This window comes from Sciurus vulgaris (assembly GCF_902686455.1).
Source record: "Sciurus vulgaris genome assembly, chromosome: 18".
Lineage (NCBI taxonomy): Eukaryota > Metazoa > Chordata > Mammalia > Rodentia > Sciuridae > Sciurus > Sciurus vulgaris.
This window is the reverse complement of record NC_136479.1, coordinates 14,886,230-14,910,462: the sequence shown is the minus strand read 5'-3', so window position 1 is coordinate 14,910,462 and position 24,233 is coordinate 14,886,230. Positions and strand designations below refer to the sequence as shown.

The 24,233-nt window shown below is 45.0% G+C and overlaps 1 protein-coding gene across 1 annotated transcript in view; it reads left to right on the top strand.

Annotated features, from left to right (window-relative positions):
* Positions 1–23,984, top strand: part of PDILT (protein disulfide isomerase like, testis expressed) — a 38,603-nt gene extending 14,619 nt beyond the window's left edge. The window contains exons 5-13 of the mRNA XM_079120860.1: positions 5,303–5,436; positions 6,594–6,731; positions 9,209–9,319; positions 9,408–9,533; positions 15,950–16,147; positions 18,839–18,959; positions 20,997–21,175; positions 22,578–22,667; positions 23,621–23,984. Of these exons, the coding sequence (XP_078976986.1) occupies positions 5,303–5,436; positions 6,594–6,731; positions 9,209–9,319; positions 9,408–9,533; positions 15,950–16,147; positions 18,839–18,959; positions 20,997–21,175; positions 22,578–22,667; positions 23,621–23,854 (1,331 nt within the window). The 3' untranslated portion in view covers positions 23,855–23,984. The remainder of the gene's footprint in view (positions 1–5,302; positions 5,437–6,593; positions 6,732–9,208; positions 9,320–9,407; positions 9,534–15,949; positions 16,148–18,838; positions 18,960–20,996; positions 21,176–22,577; positions 22,668–23,620) is intronic.
* The last annotated feature ends 249 nt before the right edge of the window (positions 23,985–24,233 follow it).

Sequence of the window (24,233 nt, the reverse complement as noted above, 5' to 3'; positions counted from 1 at the left end):
CAAACATCCCTTCTATTCACAGTCCATTGACCAGAATTCTGTTAGAGGGCCTTAGAGGGCCCCAGGCAACTACAAGAAAGTGTGAGCATCATGGTTTAGCTCATAAGAAAAGTGGTTTTGGTGGAAATACAGTGGTTTCTACTGCAGCCCATACCTCAGCTGATGGGCCCCCAAATCACCAAGAGGTAGAGGGCGGGAACGTGACTTAAAAACACCAGGCCAGAGATCAGATTTCTAGTTCTACTTCTTACTCCCAGTCTTCTACTTTGGAATGATTTTGAAAAGTTCCCAGGCCAGGAAAGCACTCATTAGCCAAAAGGGAGACGGAGAGATAACGACAAAAAGACAGGTTTGGGATGGGATTCTCCTACATACTTTAACTTAAGCCCATTCATTTAATGTATTCGTTAACTCATTCATTCATTCAACACACATTTATTGACAACCTTCCATGTGTCAGCCCTGCCTTGGCGGTGAGGATATCTGGAGAATTGTGTGCTTTGGCGTGGCACAGGGTAGATCCTAATTTACATACATGAATGCCTAATCAGATGGATGGATGGGCAGATGGATGGATAGATGTTTACAAAACCAACGAACATGGAGAGCCCCTACTATGCTAGCGAAATGTGTCTATGTACGTGTTGAATGATTGACACTTAGGAAGCCGAGCCTGCCTGGCATATAGGCAGCTTCCAAGCCTGGAGGAGCTGGTGCAGGAATAGCTGGGGGAAGCCAGCTCTGGAGGGGGCTGGAGCACATTGCAGTTCTCAGAATGGACACAAGGGGGCATGAGGGACCCAGGACACTCCTGGAGGAAGGCGCTGCCAGAGGAGAACCTCAGGGCGGTTACATAACAGCTCTGGACAGGACCGTGGCACCCAGCAGGTGTACAGGAGGGTGATGCTTGTATGGGGTGCGGAGAGATGAGGAGTCTGTCACTTTTCTGTTCCTGCCAGAAGTGTGAGAAATCACAGAGAGATGGCTGCTTCCTAAGACAATGAGTAAGGACCCTCCATATTGGGGATCTGTGACCCCAGCAAGCAGCCCTTTGTGATAGGTTGGTTTTGGGGTAAAGAAATGAGTCATTCCCGCTACTTTGCCCGAGTCCGTGTCTGCTCACGGAGTGGCTCAGGTTCTGGCACGTCCTTCCCTCCTGGAAAGGTGGAATCTGACTCCATGGAGAGGCAACTAGGTGGCCATGTAACAACTTCCGGGCTGGGGGTGAGGGTGTCAGAGAAGGTCCCAAGGCCTTCTGGGCCCCTCTGTGGTGGGAGCCAGTGCCTGCGGCCTCCTTTGCCACGCACCAACCTCAGCCTCACCTCCCCCAGAAAGCCTGCCCTGGCTGCCCCGGATCAGGAAGCTGCACTTCTGGGGTCCTCAGCAGCCTGTTCCCCCCATCAGAGTCCCAGCTCACAGGGTCCTATCTGCCTCTCCTTGTCTGCTGAGATCACCAGGAGGGCGGGGGCCGATCCGACTTCCATTCCTGTGTCCTCTGAAGAGGCTACCTGTATTGGCAGCACAGCTCTCGCCTGAGGAATAATCACTTCCTTTTGTCAAACCTCAGTTTCCTCATCTGCAAAATGGGGATGGTGAAAATATCCACCTCCCAGGTTGTTGGGAAGATGAACCCATGCTTGCCAGGCACAGGGCCTGGCACGTAGCTGCAGCATTTACAGGTGCTATCTAGGCCTTCTCCCATGTCACGGCAACCCAGTGCAGAAGGTGTCTTAGAGATAGGCCATGAAGGCACAGAAAGATGGAGCAACTTTCTCAAAACACACCCGCTAATATGCAGCAGGGTCAACAAAAGTTTCCTGCACAGAGTCAGATAATAAGTGGTTTAGGCTCTACAAGCTAGAAAATCTCTATTGCAACTGATAGAAATCTCTACTGATGCAGTGTGAAAGCAGTCATAGGTCAATGAATGGGCATGATTGTGTTCCAATAAAACTTTATTTATAAAAATCAAACAGGGGACCAGATTTTGCCCCCTGGGGCTGTAGTTTGCTGAGTCCTATTCTACATTGTGCTGTTTTCTAATCAATGGTGGGGGTGTTTGTCATTATTACCAAATTATTAGTTTCCTTGGACCAGTTAGTTTCTTGATAGATTTTCGAGTCTGAGTGGAATGAAATTGCAGAGGCAGGCAGGGCTGAGGGGCCAGCCCACATTTTTGCTCTATTTGCTTACCACTCCCCTCACAACCAGTTGTCAGTATTATTCCCAAACAGGGAAAGGGGCAGCTGGGTGGCAGGATGGAGCCCGGGTTGGGACGCAGGATGCCTGGATTTTAGAACAGGCACTAGCTATGGGAACTTGAACAAGCCTGTGGACCTGGGCTTCAGTTGCTCATTTTCTAGACTGACTGAATAATGCCACTTCTGCCTACTTGACAGGACTTCTCTGAGCTAAGAAAGGGACAGAACTTTTGCACACTCCTGATGTTCAGAAAAACCTGTCTTCGGAGGCTGGTGGGATTTGGTCCCTGCTGGGTCAAAGCCCCAGTCCCATTCTCCTCTAGTCTCCAGGATGGATGATGAGAAAGGCCTTGGCCTTCTCCCTGGAGGGCGGGAGACTCACATTGCCTGCAGGTCCTCTGTTAATGACATATTTAGAGTCTGTGCCTAGGAATACGCAGCCATGCCAGCCCCTGTCAATCATTGACAAAGCTTTCACACCTCAGTTGTCACCGTGTCCTCTGGCTCATGGCCAAGTGCCAGGGGAGGCTCAGTGCCCAACAAGGGCAGTGCTTGGAATGTGGGCACTCAGGAATAAGGTATTGGCCACGTTCACAGCTATTTCAGCCTCACGGGAACCAGAGGGGAAATGAGACCCATACATCCTGGGGAAGATGGTCCGAGATCACGTCCCCTTAAGCTGGCTCACTGGATGTTCATCCACTTCATTCATTCATCCTGGAATAATTTCTTAAGCACCGAGCATGTGCCAGGCTCTCTAGGAGCTGCTGGGCTCTCACACTGAACAAGTTAACAGAAAACCATCCATCACAATAGCTTCAGAGTGTGAAAGAAGAGAAGGTAGAACGCGTCATAAGACAGAGAAGGACTGGGGAGCAGGGGACATGGGAGAAGACCAAACTAGGACTTGAAGAAGCAGAAGGAGCTGCCCTTGCAGAGCTAAGGAAAGGGAAGCCCAGGCAGATGGACCGGTGGTACCAAGGCCTGGTTGACTGGAACATGGCCGTATGTGGACAGGGGGAGAGTGACCCACAGGGAGATCAGAGCCACGGTTCTGATGGCCTGAAATCTAAACCCACTTGAAGGTTTCTGTACACCTTTCTTAATACTTTCAGAATTTCTAAGCCAATTATTTTCCTGGCACTTAAATCATAATTTTGCTGGACAAACAACTACAAGAGAAGCAGGTTACTTTCCTCTGCATCCATTTTTTTCTCCTGAAAGATGGTTAGGGACACCATGGACACAAAAACTTAGCTTTAGGACTGAATTCTCAGGTCTGGCTCTCTTGTTTGTAGCTACTAAACCTGAGTAAGGCGTTTGCTCTGTCCAGAACTCCTGGCCCAAATGTGCAAAAGAAGTATATTCAGTTTGTGCCAGACTCATGCACAAGAATTCGTTCAAAATGGCCCTAGACTGGAAACAGCTCATGCCTATCAACAGAGACTGACTGAACTGTGAAACACAGTAGAATATCACACAGTGGTGGAAATACATCTCCAAGTACAGGAACCACATGGATGAATCTTGCAAATGTCACAAAGCCAGGCTCAAAAGCATACACCATATGATTCCTTTCACCCAAGGTTCAGGAAAAGGCAGACAGATGCCTGCTGTTAGGAGCTGGGATAGTGGTCACCCCTGGGTGGGAAGGGCTGGGTGGCAGCACAGCGGGGACTTTTGAGAGGCTGTTAACTAATGTTCTAGTCCTTGATCAGAGTGATAGTTACATGGTTATGCTTATTTTGTGAAAATTCATCAAACTATCTTATAATTTTTGCACAATTCTGCATGCAAATATACTTCATTCTAAGTTTTTTTTTTTAAAGGCATGATGCTCTTAGGAAGCATAAGCAAAGAAACTGAAATTACATCCATTTGCAGGGAACTTAGCAATTTGGGGTGCATTCATCAAGCCCCATGCAGTAATTTGTCCTGCCACAGGGCCTTTGCACAGGCCCTTTGCTCTCCCTGGAAGCATTTCTCTCCCCTTCCTGACTCTTGGTTAACTCCTATGCATCTTTCAGTTTCCGGCTCATGGTGATTCCTTCCAGGACAGCTTCCTTAACTTTATTGTCTAGCTCAGGTATCTTTGCTACAGCTTTGTAGAACTTTGCTTTCAAACACTTCCTTAGGATGTAACTGCACACATGTTCCTGTGGTTACTTGTTGAATGTCTTCCTCAACAGGATGAGAGCTGGGGAATTATGGGAATGTGTTTGTTTCTGTCACCATCACATCCCCAGGACTAAGCAGGGCACTTGAGACCCTAACAGGCACACCATACACATCGGTCACATGAATGACCAAGTGAAGGCATGACTGAGTAAATAAATAAAGGTCTGTAGCTAATCAACAAATATGTCATCTTACCAACTCATGTACAATGTTCCATTCTATTCTACAGGAGACACTGAGATAATCATAACTCACATAGCTTGCCATCATGTGAAACTGACATTCCTAGGAAACATATGCACCTGTACGTGGCCTGTGTACATTCTGTCACACTGTATGTCTTTCCAGATGTGACACATGTGTCCTCGATTTAGGTGGTTGGCACCTCCCATATAATAGCTGAGAAAAGATCCTATGACTTTAGAGAATCTTTAGGTCTCAGCTGGGGAGCTGGAGTTCACAGAGGGACAACAGGATTTCCCCAAGGTCACAAAGCTATCTGGTCTTTTGATTTATATATTAAGAAAATAAATTCATTTTCCTGTCACCTTGGAGAGTGCATGAGAAAAGAAGGTTTGACTGCTTCCTCCTAAGTTTGCTCCCCAGCTGTTAGTCAGCTGATCCTTGATGCCCTCATCTGCAAATGAGACGACTAAGAGTGTCCAGCCCCAAATGACAGCTGTGAGGGTGTCATAAAAGCAGAACATTTGGCAGAATATCTTGCCTTTGGAAAGAGCTCAATGACATTTAGCTGCTATTGTTCATGCTCATGCCTTGGAGTTTGGGGAATGAAGAAACTGAACTTGACCTTCAAGAGTGGGAAACCAAGACAAGGTACTTCTTCCAAACACATGGGAAAGTCAGGCCTTGCTCCAGCTCCGAGGAGACTTCTGTGGTATCCATTGGACTATCTCTCTTTCCAGGAGTGGTGGAGTCTACAGCCTTGGTTGTTTGGCTGAGAAGACAAATTAGCCAGAGGGCATTTTTGTTCAACACCAGCAGTGATCTGGCAGATTTCGTGTCAATCAGACCCTTGGTCATCGTTGGATTTTTCCAGGTACTGGGGTCACGAGATGGGAGGTGGCTTTTCTGCTGGTGGGCTTGGGAGGAGTTGAAGTAAGGAGATTCTTCCCCTTGGGTTGTTCCAGCCCCAATCCTCCCCATCCAGTGAGCTGGCTTTCTGGGGCAGCTCCAGTGTTCAAATGAAAAAAGGAAACAAAAATGGCAGCCGAGATGTTAGGGGGAGTGAGTTAGTGAGATGGATAGGAACGGAGAGAAAGACCATGAGATTGACCTATTTATTTAATTGGTTTTAGTAGTGCAAGTAGTCTTTTGAGGTTCCCATTTAGAATGTCACAGAGTAAAGGGGTGTCTACCTTCTGCTTTAGAGCTGTTGATTTCTGTGATTCTGGCAGCACCTGCCATGTTTGGTCTCTGCCAGTCTCCGTTCCATGTTCTGTCCAAGCATCTCTGTAAATGAAAATCATCAACGCTTCCGAGACAGGCACCCACTTGAAAATGCATCGACTCTCATCATAAATACAATGAGGGCAGATGTTTAGGAAGAGACATAAATAAATTAGAACTGATAATGAGGTGTCCCATATTAGCTTTATATTGATCATATTTTTCATATGCATAAATAATTTGCAACTTGTTTTTGCTTTTAGAAAATGAGTTTCTCACGGATCTAACTCAATTACTCTACATCGATGCCTCCCCCTTGTCCCAGTAGAAAGTCACAACTTGGGCTTCCTGTTCACACATGGGGAGAGTATGCTTCTTCTCCTTCCGGTGTGTTTCCGGTCCCAGGTTTCTTTTGAGTTACAGCGTGAAGTTCTAAATCCTGGCCACATCTTGATACCACATTCATATTTGTGGTCAAATCAATTGCTGATTCTGAAAGTAATTAAGGAACACTAGTAAGACTTCTGAATCCCCAGGTTATGACAGCCTTTATTTTAGTAATTGGAAAAGGTGGAGCTATTCAGTTCTCTTCACCGATCTCTGAGAATTTGCCTAACCGGGCTTTAATCACAGCCAGGGAAGCATCCTGGCTATGAAGCTTTCAGGAAAGGGGATTCAGATGACCCAGCAAAACAACAGAACTTGAAAGGTCAGGAAGACACATTGGCTACCATTTCCACCTTCCCCTTAAATAAGCCAGATATTTTGCTTCCTATCAAATCCTTATGAATACGCTTTCCCCAACAGGACTTGGAAGAAGAGGTAGCAGAATTGTTCTTTGATACGATCAAAGACTTCCCAGAGCTGGTATTTGGAGTGATGGAGATCAAAAACACCCGTGGACGTTTCAGCGTCATCCTGGACAGTGTCCTGGTGTTCAAAAAGGTAGGACTTGGATCCTATTTTTTAGGGAAGGGTCTCTAGTTCAAAGTTGTGGAAAGTGCGTGTGTATATGTGTGTGCGTGTGTGTGTGTGTGTGTGTGTGTGTGTGTGTGGGCTTCTGGTCCAAACTCTTGTTCTGCCACCTGTGTGCTAAGGACCATCAGGCAGGTGGGTGATCTCTGTGAAATCTCAGTTACCCGGTGTCTCCCTGGCTTTTCTGGCCCATCTCCGCTGCGTGCTGCTCCTCTTTCCTTAGCTAGTAAATGCCACCCGTTAAGGTCCATTCGCATCTGTTTGTTTTCTTCTGGCCTGAGCTTCCCCTTCCACCCTCTGTCACCAGTTACCTTCTATGTACCCGTGACTTATAGACATCCATCTTCAGCTAGACTTTGCTAATCTCCAGGCCCTGACAAGCAGCAGCAGAGGGCGCGACACGGCTGAGCCCCGGGTCATGATCTCCCCTTCGAGTCTTCTGCCTGCTTTTACTTACTCAGTGGAGGGGGCCACTCTTAGATCTCTCCCACCCAGTGAGGCAAGTCGGAAAACTCAGGCATCACTGAACCTCTCCCTCCGCTCCACCTTTAGGACCAATCCATCACCCCAGTCCTGTCGATTTTATACCCCAAACACCTCTTGAATCTGCATTTCTCCCTGTCTCTTCTGCAATTGCCCTAAATCTCCTGCATTCTATTGCAGTAACCTCCTGCCTGATATGCTCCGGTGCTCTCGAGAGCATTCTCCCCCAACTTCAAGACTGATGATCACCTCTCTTCTCTCTGAAAACCCTCTTTAATGGCTTTCAATTATTAGAATAAAGACAGAAATCCTTAGTGAGGTCTATAAGATCTTCCCAGGGACCCTTCTCCGTCCCTTTCCAGGATTTAGACCTGAGATGCCCAATAAGGCAGCAGCTAGTCATTTATGACTACTAAATTTAAAATTAATTGAATTAAAATTTTAGTTCTCCAATCAAACTGGTTACATTGCAAATACTCCATGGCCTTATGAATCTGGTGGCTGTTGTATCAGAGAGCTCAGACTTACAGAGCATTTTCTTCTGTTGAAATTTCTAGACATTGGGGTCTGGGGTCTGGTTTCTGGAAGATACCTTAGTCTCTTCCCCCAGGAAGCTGAATCTTTCCCAAATGCCATGTAACTTACAGATCCTGCTGAGAGGTTGGTCACTTATCCAAAGCCACACAGAAAATGTGTGCCGTGGTACCCAGATCTGCTTGACTTACAGGGAAAGCTGTGAGCCTTCAATTTCCTCTTGGGCATGTGGAAGCCATAGAGAGGTGTTGAGCTGGTGAATAAGATAATCTGAGGGGGTGGGGGAAGAGGGTGGAGGAAGGAAAGATAGCGGACTGAGACAGACAGTATTACCCTGTGTACATGTATGATTACACGAATGGTGTTACTCTACATCGTGCCCAACCATAGAAATGAAAAGTTGTACCCCATTTGTGTACAATGAATCAAAATGCAGTCTGTAAAAAAGAAATTTAACAAAAAAAAAAATCTGATTCTCCTTTTTGAGTGGGACAACATAGAGTTCAGAAATGGATCCAATTACATATGAAATTTTACTATATAAGAAGAAAGATATTTTAGATCAGTGGAGAAAATACGTATATTGAATGAGTGGTATTGAGACCCTTGGTGGCCACCCAGCAAGAGGGCCGAAGCTGGATCCCAGCTCTGGGGCTGGGAGTGCAGGTCGTGGTGAGCACAGGCTTAGCACTGGCAGGGCCCTGGGTTCAGTCCCCAGCACCTGCCAATCAACCAACCCTGGCTTCACCTCTTACTAGCTGAGTAAACCTGGATGGGTTACTTCACGTCCCTATGCCTCAAATTTGCTCAAGGGCAAAGCGGGAGAAATAACAGCACATAGTTCAGTGAGATGTGATGAGGATTAAATAAGATCATCTTGTAAGTAGCTGGAACTGTGGCTGGCAGAACATGAGCTCTCGAGTATTATTAAACTATGACTTCTGACCAGGAAAGAGTTGAGGCTTTATCCCAGGGACAATTTGGTGCTATTAAGTGTTTGAGCGAGAAAATGATGTATAATCAGATTTGTGTCCAAACAACATCATTCTGGCTGAAATGTGGGAAAATGGATTGGAGTCCAGCAAGAGAAGAGGCCAGGTCAGTGGGAGGCCACCGCAGGTGTCCAGGTGAGAGGTCTGGACCAAGGTATGATACATAATCCATTTACCTGATAAATACCAACCACTGAGCCGATTGGCCTGAAGGTGGAGTACGGCTATGTGGTAGCCATGAAAATCTCAGACCTATAAACCTGGAGTCTGATTGACTGATACTGCTGCTGGGCTCTGAATCCATCAGATATATCATACTCCTGCCTCCGCCCTGGCCTTTCCTTGCCATCCCAGGGCAAGATGGCACTGTTTGAATGCATTAAATGACTATATCAAGGAAGCTACTGCCCTCCAAATGATTCTCTTCTTTGGCTCAAGGGAAGAATCGCGAAACGCCAAGAGCTCATTAACGACAATAACAACAAACAGGACCTCCAACAGATCATAAAAGGGCACCTTACAGATTTTGTGATTGAATACAACACTGAGGTCAGTAAGCAGAGGGTCCCCGGGAGACGGACAGCTGGGGTGACTGCGTAGGTCCGCACTGACGTACGTGTTTTCCTGGGAATTTCAGAGCAAGGATCTGATTTACGAAATGCGCATCTTCAGTCACATGCTGCTCTTCATCTCCAAAACCTCCGAGGCATACGGTGTCATAATCCAGCATTATAAAATGGCATCGAAGGAGTTCCAGAACAAGGTAGGAATGGGCCTTTGCTCTTTCGGGCTTTTGGATGGGGATGCCAATCATGCAGACTGTGAGTTCATTCGCCTGCCCTGCTTATTATAAATTCAGTCGGGAATGATTTGCATATTGATATCCTTATTTGCCTATATCAATACTATGCATTATTTACTTTTTAATTTTAAATAGGCCTCCTTGGTTATTCTGGCCCAGCCTCTCCTCCTTTTTGGCTAAGCTCATACTCCTCCTTCACTCATCTTTTCAATCAGGCCACTGTGGGAACGTGACGTTTTGATGGACCATCTGTACTGATGGGGGGGGGGGGATTGCAATATGGGAGCAGTTAGCTGGGAGTCGAGGGGGAAAGAAGACCACTCCTGCCTGAAATTCAGGCATACACAAAGCCTGCAGGCATGAAGCAGCATGCACTGGCAAATAGTCGCTGAGATTCTGGACTTAATAGACTCAAATTCGAATTCTCTCCCTCTTATAAAGCTATGTTGTCTTAAGCGTGTTTCTTAACCTCTCAGCTTCAGGATCCTCCTATGGGAAATGAAGACTTGTAATACAAATTAGAAAGTCTATGTGTAAAGCAATCAGCAAAAGTCTAATACGTGGAGCTTGTGATTAATGTCACCGTTATCATCGTGAGACAAATCAGCTTCTCCTGAGGCCTATACCTAAACATCATGTACTAACCACTGCCTAGAATCTGGGGACTCTTCCCAATTACTCTCTTAATTTTTATAAGAAGTATGATAATAGCAAGTTTTTTATGTAATGTAAATTATTCCAAAATTTTAAAATTTTTGTTCTAGTTAGTTATATCTGATAGCAGAATGCATTTTGATTCCTTATGCACAAATGGAGCACAACTTTTCACTTCTCTGATCGTATATGATGTATAGTCACACCATTTGTGTACTCATACATGTACATAGGGTAATGATGTCTGTCTCATTCCACCATCTTTCCTACCCCCATCCCCCTCCCCTCCCCTCATTTCCCACTACACAATCAAAAGTTCCTCCAGTCTTCCCTAACCCTCCCGCCCCCCGCCCCCAGTTATGTATCAGCATCCACTTATCAGAGAAAATATTTGGACTTCGTTTATTTGGGACTGGCTTATCTTGCTTAGCATGATATTCTATGACTCCATCCATTTACCTGCAAATGCCATAATTTTATTCTTCTTTGCAGCTGAGTAATATTCCATTGCGTATATATACACCATAATTTCTTTATCCATTCATCTGTTGAAGGGCATGTAGGTTGGTTCCACAATCTAGCTATTGTGAGTGTGCTGCTTTAAACACTGATGTGGCCGCATCAGTAGCCACAATACACTGTAGTATTTTAAGTCCTTTGGGTATAGGCCAAGGAGTGGGATAGCTGGGTCAAATGGTGGTTCCATTCCAAGTTTTCTAAAGAATCTCTATGCTGCTTTCCAGAGTGGCTGCACTAATTTGCAACCCCACCAGCAATGTATGAGTGTACCTTTCTCCCCACATCCTCGCCAACACCTATTATTGCTTGTATTCTTGATAATCGCCATTCTAATTGGGGTGAGATGGAATCTTAGGGTAGTTTTGATTTGCATTTCTCTTATTACTAAAGATGTTGAACATTTTTTCATATATCTGTTGATTGCTTGTAGATCTTCTTCTGTGAAGTGTCTGTTCATTTCCTTAGCCCATTTGTTGATTGGGTTATTTGTATTTTTGGAGTTGAGTTTTTTGAGTTCTTTATAGATTCTGATGATTAGTGCTCTATCTGAAGTGCCTGTGGAAAGGATTTCCTCCCACTCTGTAGGCTCTCTTCACACTATTTATTGTTTCCTTTGCTGAGAGAAAGCTTTTTAGTTTGAATCCATCCCACTTATTGATTCTTGATTTTAATTCTTGTGCTTTGGGAGTCTTGTTAGGGAAGTCTGGTCCTAAGCCGACATTATATGAGGATTTGGGCCTACTTTTTCTTCTATTTGGTGCAGGGTCTCTGGTCTAATTCCTAGGTTCTTGATTCATTTTGAGTTGAGTTTTATGCGGGGTGAGAGACAGGGATTTAATTTCATTTTGCTACATATGGATTTCCAGTTTTCCCAGCACCATTTGTTGAAGAGGCTATCTTTTCTCCATCGTGTTTTTGGCACCTTTGTCTAGTATGAGAAAACTGTATTTATGTGGGTTTGTCTCTGTGTCTTCTGTTTTGTACCATTGGTCTACCTGCCTCCTATTTTGGTGCCAACACCATGCCATTTTTGTTACTATTGCTCTGTAGTATAGTTCAAGTTCTGGTATTGTGATGCCTCCTGCTTCACTCTTCTTGCTAAGGATTGCTTTGGCTATTCTGGGTCTCTTATTTTTCCAAATGAATATCATGATTGCTTTCTCTATTTCTATGAGGTACATCATTGGGATTTTAATTGGAATTGCATTGAATCTGTATAGAGCCTTTGGTAGTATGGCCATTTTGACAATATTAATTCTGCCTATCTAAGAACATGGGAGATCTTTCCATCTTGTAAGGTTTTCTTTAACTTCTTCTTTAGTGTTCTGTAGTTTTCAATGTAGAGGTCTTTCTCCTCTTTTGTTAGATTGATTCCCAAGTATTTTTTTCTTTTGAGGCTATTGTGAATGGGGTAGTTTTCCTAATTTCCCTTTCAGAGGATTCATCACTTATGAATAGAAATGCATTAGATTTATGAGTGTCGATTTTATATTCTGCTACTTTGCTGAATTCATTTAATAGTTCTAGAAGTTTTCTGGTGGGAATTTTTTGGATCCCCTAAATATAGAATCATGCTGTTGGCAAATAGTGATAGTTTGAGTTCTTCTTTTCCTATTCATATTCCTTTAATTTCTTTTGTCTGTCTCAGTGTTCTGGCTACAGTTTAAAGGACAGTGTTGAATAGAAGTGGTGAAAGAGGGCATCCCTGTCTTGTTCTAGTTTTTAGAAGGAATGCTTTCAATTCTTTTCCATATAGAATGATGTTGGCCATGGCCTTAGCATAGATGGCCTTTACAATGTTGAGGTATGTTCTTACTATCCCTATATTTTCTAGTGTTTTAAACATGAAGAGGTGCTGTATTTTATCATATGCTTTCCCTGCATCTACTGAAATGATCATATGATTCTTAACTTTAAGTCTATTGATGTGATGAATTATTTATTGATTTCTGGATGTTGAACCAACCTTGCATCCCTGGGATGAACCCCACTTGATCATTGTGCACTATCTTTTTAAATATGCTTTTGTTAAGGATTTTTGTGTCTATGTTCACTAGGGAGATTGGTCTGAAGTTTTCTTTCCTTGATGTGTCTTTGTCTGGTTTTGGTATCAGGGTGATACTAGCCTCATAGAATGAATTTGGAAGTTTCCTCATTTTCTATTTCATGGAATACTTTGAGGAGTATTGGTATTAGTCCTTCTTTGGAGGTCTTGTATAACTTGGCTGAGAATCCTTCTGGTCCTGGGCTTTTCTTGGTTGGTAGGCTTTTGATGGCTTCTTCTATTTCATTGCTTGAATTGATCTGTTTAAATTGTGTATGTCCCCCTGATTCAGTATGGGTAAATCATATGTCTCTAGAAATTTGTCAATGTCTTCAAGATTTTCTATTTTGTTGGAGTGTAGGTTTGCATGTAATATACATTTTTCTGAAATAAAAAAAATAAAAACTTTTAAACCTAAATTAAACAGAGAATAAAGCCAAGTGTGTTAGTCAGCTTTTTGTCACTGTGACCAAAATACCTCACAAAAACAACTTAAAGGAGGAGGAAAAGTTTATTTGGGCTTGTGGTTCCAGATGTTCAGTCCATGGTGGGCTGAGTCCATTGAGCTGGACCCAAGGTGAGTTGCAGTTTCCCCCCTATAGTGACCCTGCAGGTTTCCAAAACCTATTCTTTAAGGGGGACATCAATATCAGCAGCACCCAGTACAGACAATATGCAGCCCTAAACCAAAGAGGCCCTATGAAGATGTTAACAGTATTATCATAATAAACAGAGAGGATGAGTTCAATTATTATCTACAGTATAACAAATATATTTGCAATGAGGTTTGCAGTTTCTAATGGTGGACAAAGAGGATGGGGAGGGATGTAGGATGTAACTGTTCATGAGAAAATAAAAGAGTATATAGAAGTACTAGATCATAGGAAGAGTGAATGCAGAATCAAAAGAAGTTGGTTGTTAGCATGAGAAAGGGAGAAAGAGACTCTGAGGAAATAGGTAAACAAAAGGAAAATAGAGTGAGAAAAATAAAGAAATAAAAACTTAAAATTTTTCAAAAAAGGAGAAATAAATCTACACTATAACAGTCATATAGTATTCAAACCTCCCAGTCTTCAGTAGCCTGAAGCATGAGAGGTACCTGACAATGAGCTTCCAGTCTCCAGCAGGTGTCTCAGGATGGGATTGGCCCCACCTAAAGATGGCAGCTTCTGCTTCCAGGATAATCCAAGATGGCTGCACTGGCTTCCAAACACGTTGGCAAGTGGGGAGCTGCAGTACAGGGCGTGGGTACCGAGTCTGTGTGGGATGCATTTGGTAGGGCCAGAGTTCCTGGAGGCAGGGTGCAGTCAGTCAGGCCAGGGGTCCTGCAGGTCTCAGTTGTTGTTCCAAAATGGCAGCAGCCACGAGTAACCAAACCTGTGGATACTGTGACAGTGGACTTCCAGGCCACAGCAGGGAGCTGGCAATCTGCTGGTAGTCTGTGAGAGTTCTGCAGGCTACCAGTGGATGGTCAGTGGGTGGACCTCAGGCAGTGGGTGATGGGTAGGTGAAAAGCAGGTGATGGGCAGGCAAGAGGCAGGCAAACGGGCAAATGGCGGATGATAGGCAGCAGTCAGTGAGCCATCTGCACTCAAAAAATAGGCGATATGCAGGCAGACTGCAGGTGATCAAAGTGGACAAATGGGGTCAACAGCAGGGGATCCATAAGCAGCAAAGACTGCCTCACAGAGAAACAGATTTTCCTCTGCTTGAAACCCGAGTCACAAAGTAACAAGGAACGCAGCCTCCCTCTAGTCCACCATCTTCTGGGCCAAACTATGTTTCCGGTTATTCTTTTAACTCTTTGATCCAGCTGGGATTTATTTTAGGCATAGATTGAGAGATGAGAATCTGAATTCTCTTTTCCCTAATTAGTGATCTTTCCAAATGCCAATTATTGGGCCAAAGGTAAACAGTAGGACTAATATTGACTATATTGTTATACTAATAAGTTATACCCCCAGGTCCACCTCATGGCCTCTGGACTCCAGCCTCAGCGTGTCCAAGGTGGCCAGTACTTCTTGGAAGTACATGAGGGTGGCTTCACAGGCCTGCTTTGTCTTTCACTCTCCCTGGGGCCTAGAAGAGAGGGGCACACTGTGGAGGCCTTCATCTTACAACGGATGACTGACCTGGAGTGCAGAATGGGGTCTGCAGGGCTCTCACTTGTCCCTTTGCTTCCTCTCCTAATTTCCTCTGCAACCAGAGTGACCAGGCTTATCATGTTTCATGGGCCTCCCATTACATCCAAACCCAGCCCAAGCTCTCTCCTGGACCACCATCCTCACCGTTGACCGCCTCTAACCTGGTCTCCCAGGACACTGTCCCTCATGGTGTTGAAGTCACAATGGTTTTCCTGTCCCTAGAACATTCTGAGCTCTATGTTTGCTTTGCCACCAGGCCTTTGGGTTGACAGTGTCCACCATGTGGATCACTGTTCCTGGGTTGGGTACTCATCACTCAGGTACCAGGCAAAGTGTCACCTCCTTAGCTTCTCCTCCTGACCATCTTGCCTCCTCTTCTGTGCACTCTATGCCACGCCCCTGTTCTGTTGTCTGTCCATCATTGCTCTCTGGATTTATCGGTTCATTTACTCAGTTGTCATCTGTCCATTAGAACACCAGCTCCGCGATGGTCAGGCAGTCTGCTTCCAGCAGTGCGGTATCTCCTGTGCTCAGTAAAATTCCTAGCACGTGGTCTGTACCGGATGAGTCTTTGTTGCATGAATAAGTGAGTCACGTCATGGGCTTCTTTTATAAATTTGGATAATAACAAGAGTTGGCGTGCTCTGAACATTTTCTACCTGCCCGTCACTGAACTAAGCCTTTCTATGGTTTCCTTGTTTGATTCTCACGGTGACCCTCTAAGGCAGGTACTATTTGCATCACCATGTTACAGATAAGGAAACTGAGGCACAGATGAAGACAGAACCTCAGGACTTCTTGACTTCCTGAAGTTGTGTGGATGGTACACAGCACGAGACGCTGAAGCCTGGCTGGCAACTGCTACCTGTCTTGCATTTGGTGTGGGGCTGACTTTACTGTCCTTTGGAGGTTCTCCAGGCACCCCACTGTTCCATTCCATTAGTCCACAGCCTTAAAGCAGTTTCTCTCCCTTAGCAAAAGATTCAGAGAGACAAGGCTTTTGTTTCATTTGGCAGATCCTTTTCATCCTTGTGGACACAGACCAACCGAAAAACAAGCGTGTCTTTAAGTACTTCCGGGTCTCAGAGTTCAATATACCATGTGTCCAAATCCTAAACTTGAGTTCGGATGCCAGATACAAAATGCCTTCAGATGAGATAACCTATGAAAACCTCAGGAGATTTGGCCGCAGCTTCCTAAGTAACACTGCCAAGGTAAGCGTGCTCTGAGGTAAGTTTCATCCAGAACCTCAGAAATCATTCCTTTCCTGGAATATTGCTGCCATTGGTGCCTGAATGAAGAAGGTCAACCTCTTGGCTCGGTGTGGGGAAATCTCCCCATTTTCCCCACCTGGAATCTATCCAACTTTTAACTATCCTGAACTTATAATCCCACCCTTCATTCTTGAGTTGTTGAGTAAATTTCCAATAAAAATGGCAGGCACTGTGGAGGGTCGTAACCTCTTATATGAGATCTACTTGGTCCAAAGGTAGATACTTGAACTAGAACAGACAAAGCAATCAGGATTTAGCCTCAAAACATTTTAGGAAACTTCTGGTTGGGTGAGGGTAGGAGGGGATCTATGTTGTCGAAAGGAGAGACTCAGAAAGGTAGTTGTTTTAGTCAGCTTTGCATCACTGTGACCAAAAGACATAACGAGAACAATTTAGAAGATAAAAAAGCTCTCTTAGCTCACACAGAGGTTCAGCCCATGGTCAGTTGACTCCAAAGCTCAACTATGGGCCTGAGGTGAGACAGAGCGTCATGGTAGAAGGGTGTGGAAGAGGAGAGCAGCTCAGGACACAGCAACCAGGAAGCAGAGAGCGCTCTGTTACCAGGGGCAGAATTTAAACCCCAAAGGCACACCCCCAGCGACACCCCCACCTCCTTGGGCCACATCCTACCTGCCTACAGTTACCACTCAGTTAATCCATCAGGAGATTAGTCTACTGAGTAGGTCATAGCTCCCATAATCTAGCCACTTCACCTCTGAGCATTCTTGCATTGTCTCACACATGAGGTGACTGCATCTCCAGACCATAACAAGAGTCGCATAACACATCGGCACCCACTGGTTATTGACAATCGCTGTCTCCTCAACTACTCTGCTGAGTAAGGGAACCTGTTATTTTCCAAACTGGGAATCAATTGAGAGTTAAAGAGAGTAAAACATTCATCAAAAAATATTCTGGAATAACGAGTAAATACAGACAATCCAGACGACCCAACCTCCATAGGCACCTCCCTCCGAGTGCTTCCATGCCTTCTGTCCCCTAGGACTGCTTCGTCCCCTGTTGCCTCTTCAAGGAGAAGCTGTTCCTCTTTCATGTATAACATCATCATGGGCCAAGTGGAAAGGCTGGTGTCCTTACTGTTACCTCCAAAACATTCCTACTCTTTCTACCTTCAAAGAACCCTCTATTCTTTAGAGACCATGCTTTTGGACTTTAGATCACTTATTTCCTCTCCCAGCTGCTGTCCTGTGATCGTCTCCCCTTCACTCTCTGAGGATATGATCTCCTAACTGCCCTCTTGCCTGCCACACCTGTTCTGCCATCATTTCCAGAGATGTCCATAGCTGATACCCTTTTCCCACAGCTGTTGAGTCAGCCTTCATGCCGACTCAGCCTCCATTCTCAGGGCTATAGTTAGAAACAGCAGCTCCTGCAAATGCCTCCTGTCCGGGTTTCCATCTTCTCAGTTCCCTCTCTGTAACCTGCATTCCTACCATTCCTCACGCTTCCCCTGGCCTCCAATCTCCTGATCCCATTTCTCAGTCTCTTTAGTACCATCCTCCATCGAACTTGGATTCCACTCTTGTTGCTCTGTCAACTCCTTTTTCTCCTTCATCTTCCACCACCTTCGTACCCTGTGGTCCTCACCAGGTAAAATTCCAACTCTAGTTGGTCCCACTTAGCTTCCCTGCTGATACTAGAGGAAAACATGGTCATGGAGCTGGATGGCAACAGAGTCACTAACCAAAACTTCCGTGGGCTCAGAAACATCCTGGCACCTCTGTATGAATTTCTCTTAGTGTGTCCACTCTATTGATCTATGAGACTATTCCACCTTCTTCCCCATTTCTACATTTACTCTTAGCTGAGAGCTCTACCCATACCTCACAAAGGAAAGAGAAGTCTCGACCTCCCATTTCCCATCACCCTATCTCCACACCTAACTGGGACTTGGTCCCTCCTCTCTCTCTCTCTCCCAGTTACATCTGAGGAGAGATGTCTCTTTCCCTCTCAAAGGCCAACATGGCCTCCTGTGCCCCTTGACATGAGGTGCCTAATCTAGCCCATTCCTAGTTCTCCGCCATTCTCACTGCTGCTCATCTTCCATGCCCAGGACACACCTCCTTTACACTCCCACTGAAGAAATTTTTAAATCCCTTCCAGATGCTGGTTGGAGTGAGGGAGGGCCTTGTGGGAGAAAGAGCTGGTGCATTGGGCAGAGGCCAGAGAGCAAGGTCTCATAGCACCGTCAAGATTCATTTATCTTCAGGGCAATGAGAAGCTGGAAACAGCCCTACTTGTAGAAAATAAAGGTAGGGAGAAAGAACTGGAGGAAATGCAGGGAGAACACTAGGGGTCTCTTAGAGTGATGCAGGTGAGAGATGTAGGCCAACTGGGCTAGGGTAGTTTAAATGGAGCAAATGAAGAAAAGGGTGTAGATACAAGGGCCATGATGAGGCAAAAGTTGCACAGAAAAATGTGGTCTGGGGTTTTGAACACTTCTTTGAACAGATGCAAGGGCCGAGTTCATTCTATCATTCATTTGTAAACCACTGATTGAGGTCCTACTATGTGCCAGGCAGTGGTTACTCAATGACAAGAGAAGAAGAATCTTTTATGATATTCCATCCCTTTCTGGACACAGTTAGACCTCTCAAATTTGCTTCCTAGAAACATCAGTCCAGCGAAGAGATTCCAGATTATTGGGACCAGGGTCCAGTTAAGAAGCTTGTGGGGAAGAACTTCAATGTAGTCGTCTTTGACAAAGAAAGGGACGTTTTTGTGATGTTCTGTAAGTACCTCCACAGAGGCCGTGGCAGGCTCAGGAACCCAAGGGTACTTTTCAAGTGTTGCTCCTGAATCTTTGAGCTCTGCAATCTCCAAAACCTATGGGCATACCCTACTGATGATGGTTTGCAGGCACCCAAAAAGATTGGATCAAGATGCTATTGGCTACAATGCAACCCTGTCCCCCCCTGTCAGAATGTATGACATGCCTTCTGCCTCCAGGCCTGTGGCTATTTGCAACAATAATAATGCCGATGGCTCACGTGGTTTCATTGAACACCTCATGCTGAGTCATTGCTGAATCATTTAATCCTTACCAATGTCCTTCTGAAAGTAGCTACCATTGTACACCCCATATATCCCGTCTGACTGCAGCACCTTCACCTACCCACACATACCCCCTCTCTCTCACGTGATTTTTGGCAGAACCTATTTTGCTGTACAGAGTACAGCAGATCCCTTGCTTTGTGCTTTATGGGACATATCCAATGGCCCATTGGAGGTGGAGACCCAAATTCTTCCTGTAAAGACTTGGCACAATGTCTGGTGTAAACACAGTAGACAACAGCCATTTTCGATGTTATTATTCCTATTATTATTTCCAACACTCATCTAAGTTAGGACTATCGCCCTAACTTTTTCATGGTTTCTGGTTTGCATCTGAGATCCAAAGCTAGAGGCCGTCTCTCCTACCATGAGACGCTGAGGAAGCTGACTCTGAAGTTACTTCAGGCATCTTTTAAACAGGCATCTCTTTCACCATTCAGTGAGCACTTATTATGAGCCAGGCATGTAAGGTGTGTAACAATGAGCCTGTGGGGAAGGGATGGTGGTTTTCTCCATGTTACAGGGACCCTACTCTAGTCACACAGTAAGTCCTAATGTTCCAAGCAAGCTTTGTGCCACTGCTGGATTAAGTGCATCATACAGTTCTTTGACAGTCTTTCTGAATTGATCTCTTGTTTAGAGTGAGGTATTGCAGGTCTGAGGCTGAATCACCACCATCTGCAGCCCGCAAATGAGAGGCAGGGATGGCTTTTCTGCAATTACCTGATGCCCTGAGTTCTAAGAACACTCATTTAGTTCTGATAAAAGGCCAAACTAACCTCATTTTCTTGGAAGTACAGCTGTCCGATTGGCCCCGTGGAGCTGTGGGCATTATGCACCCTGCTGTTGTGACCCAGGTATGCTGGGTTCCCAGGATGCACTGGGGTTGGCAGGCAGGTAGTGGGTGGCCACAGAGGCACATATTTGTAAATGGAAGATGATCATGTAGAGGTGGCATGCCAGGGGTCTTTAAGGCCATTCCTCTCTCAGGACAGAAACTGAACTCTGAGCTTTGAGGCAGGACATCAGGTGAGATTGGGCCTTCCTGGTGTTGCCTGGTCTCTGGCTTCCCTCTGCAGGGCCCGGCACCTGGGCCACACTCAAAGCTCAAAGAACCATCTGGGGACAAAGTGCTGTCCCCTTCCCAGGAGTAGCCACACTGTCATACTTTTTGGGACACCTGTTCATTTTGTGGCCATGTTTTCCTCCAAGGACTGAAAGGCATATTTATAATATTGTGTCTTGTCATGTTCTATTTGTAGTACAATGGCTTTAAGTCCAAGTGACCTGTCTTCGAATTTCTTCTGCTTAATTACTGGTTGACCTTGGGCCAGTAGCTTAACCTCCAGTTGAAAACCCCTGGGCTAAAATCCACCCCTCACACACGCCTCCCTCTCTCTCTTATGTGAGTTTTGGTAGAACATGAGGAATCATCTAGCATACATATTTTTCTTGGAAAGGGAAGGAATAAAAAAGAAAAAGAAAAATAAGAGAAGACAATGCTAATGTGCCTAAAGTGTTAGCGTTTGGGTTGAAGGGGACTAGGCCAACTTTCTTCTAATTCATTGAATATAATGATCAGGTACTGTGACAAGTGTAAAAGTAACCTTATAAATAAGAGTGCAAATCAAAAAGCAGCCACACCAGGAGTAGAAGATGGTGGGCATGGTTTGGCATCATCTTCCAGAGCCTGAGCCAGGACCCTCTCTTGCAGATGCACCGTGGTCTGAGAAGTGCCAGGTGCTCTTCCCAGTGCTGGAGGAGCTGGGTAGAAAGTACCAAAACCACTCCACGGTCACCATCGCCATGATCAACATCATGGCAAATGACATCCAGCTGACCCCATTGGACCGGTACCCATTCTTCAGACTTTTCCCCACCGACTCTCAACAGGTCAGGGGGCTCTTTGGATCCACATAATTGAAAATGTTCCTATGTCGTCACCAGTTTCTCCCTATCTCCAGCTCTGCCATCTGCCAAACCAAGCTTCATTCTCTGCTCCTGTCCCTATGACCCTCTCATGTTCAGGTTCAAAGGATATCTGCCAGTAGCTGCCACTCAAGTCCTAAGACTCACTATACTTATGTGCAACTGAGGTCAGTTGTTCATGCATGACCACAGTGGCCAAGTGGGTATGGATGTTTTGATTGGTCAGGAATAAATGACTTCCTTTAATATTGAGACTGATCTCTACTGAGAATATATGGAAAAGGGTGGGAAATAAGGTGGAAGATCTCTGTGGGAATGTTGGGATGGAACATAGGCAGATGAAGGGAGAATGTGCAGTAGAGACAATCAGTGCCTTGTACATTTTGGGACTAGTCATCTACCAATCCTCGCCAGTGTTGATGGAGCACACCCTCCATGACACATGGCAATCTAGGGAACTATGTCAATCAAAGAAATGTGAGCCAAGGTCCCTGTTCCTGAGAAGAGTGTGACTGAGTGGGAGGGAGGAGTCATCCTGGTCTGGGTCCATCTGTAAGTGTGACTGGGTTGCAGGAGAGGGACAGATTCTGGAGGGCAGATATGGCAGAAGTCTTCATGGAGATGTGGGACTCTGGAGAATGGGGGGCGGGGATTTCAATCAAACTAGAGGAGAGGGGTGGGGAACTACAGACAGGATGACACAGCACTGTGAAGGAGATGCCATCTTGGGGCAGAAGATGCAATGGGAAGGTTGTTTAAAAGAGGATGGACTGAGAGAATAAGGCCAAGGGTCCCCAATCTTGAGTTACCTGCAAAGGGATTTAGACAACCAGGGGTCAGTAAGTCACTTCTTAACCTTCTTAAAGACTGAAAGAGAACAGGGAACTAGTGATGACTGAGCACGAACCATGTGCAATATACCTTGTAAAACAACAACTAGTATTGCCATTGATGTAGTATTAATAATAACCATAGCAAATAGTGATAATACTATGAGCCAGTCACTGTTTTAAGCAGTTTTCATATAGTAACTCATTTAATACTTATAACAATATTGTGAAGTAGGTACTGGTATTGACTCCATATTAAAGATGAGGAAACTGAGGCAGAGACCTTCAGCAAGCAGATCACATCACTAAGTAAAGCAACCTAGCAGCTAAGTCCTAGAAGTATGCTTTTATAGTCCATGCTTGAACTGCTGTGTTACGATCCTATGATGGAAGAATATTTATTATCCTTATTTTATAACCATGGTAATGGAGACTCAGAGAGGTTGAGGAACCGAGGTTATTAGGAATTTCTAACAATCCACGAATGACTTGCAGGAAGAGGCTCCCATCCTAACACTGTTCTGTTTTCTTCCCAGGCTGTGGTGTATAAGGGTGAACACACCGTGAAGGGTTTCTCTGACTTTCTGGAAAGCCATATCAAGGTTAGGATTGAGGATGAGGATGAGGTAAGAGGCATCAGCAACTTTCTGATGATTCTCTCTTGCACACAATGACCAGGAACTTGATGGACTAGAAAAAAGTGCGCCAAGAGTTCCACAAGCTCATGCTGTCTGAGGATGGTCAAGGATGGATGGACACTCACCCATTTTGGGTGATTTTCTTGGTCACCTTTATTCCAAGGGCATCTGCTATTAGGAAGTAGAAAGGGCAGACTTCAGAAACACCAGAAAAGTCAAGGCGTTGAGGTTACACACAGCAACTAAGGTTTCTTCCCTTGGTCCACTTCTCTGAGATGCCAGCCAAATGTCTCCCTGGGATTTTCCCCTCTGGTGCTATCATTTTAGCATGGGACCACAGTCCCTCTTTTTCCCTTAGTGAGGTCATCTTCTAGAAGGTATCATCTGAATTAGTTAGGACTCTTTCTGTTACCAATGTCAACAACAGAATTTAATCCATATAACTGGTAAAACATCTGGCATGGGTGGATCCAGAATCTCAAATTTGCTTTCTGTCTTCCCATCTCTGGTTTCTTTTATGATGGCTTCCTTCTCAAGCAGTTATCTCCCCATAGAACATCAAAGATTATCCTACAGCTCCAAAGCTAATTACTTCTTAGAAGCCTCAGTAATGTTCTGGAATGGGATCTCATTAGTTAAGCCCAGATCATGGGCTCACTCTACCTGGAGGTAGAAGAGGGACAGTCACAACTAAGGACTTAGAGTAGAAGAAGGGTAGTTCTCCCAAAGATCCTATTCCCAGAGGGACAAAAACACATTTGGGCACTTTAGCATTAAAGGCAAGTGGACCTTTTGTGTCTATGAAGGACCCTCTAACTCAAAGATTGATTGTCCCTGGGCATGTTCAGAAAAGAGCCTTGACAATTACAGTATTGGTTATCACATAGATTTCCTTATCCCCTTTCCTCCTCCCTCTCTTCTTTCCTTCTTTTCTTTGATAGCTATTGTCTATTGAACAAAATGAAGTGATAGAAGAGGAGGTATTAGTTGAAGGAAAAGAAGTACCTTCTATGGAGAAAGAATTACCTGAGGTGCAGGTGCCAGAGCAGGAGAACGTGACCACGCTGGAAGAGCCAGTAGGGCAGGAGATACCAGCTAAGAAAGAGGAGGTGGTCACAAAGCCACAAGGATCTCCAAGACCAGAGAAGAAACCAAAACTCAAGGATGAACTTTAGGGTCTCCAAAACCAGGAGGAAGGGGCCCATGTTTCAGGTCCTGGCATCATTTCTGAGTGGATCTACTCCCAGTAATATATCATTATGATGGCGTATAGGTGGGTGCTGGAGAATAAAGCCCCTTAATGATGTTGGCCCTGGTTTACTCATTACCTTTTTTCTGGTCGAAGCTGCCTTTGGAGAGCTACACATGGCTGTGAGATAAGCTGCAACATTTAATAAGTGTTTACACACTCATTCATCTAATTCTAGAACACCACTGGCAGCTGGGTTTCTTTATCCCCATTTACAGATAAGAAAACCAAGGAACAAAGAGGTCAGGCAACCAGTTAGTATCACACAGCTAGAAACTCTGCACTTAACCACTATGCCTACCACT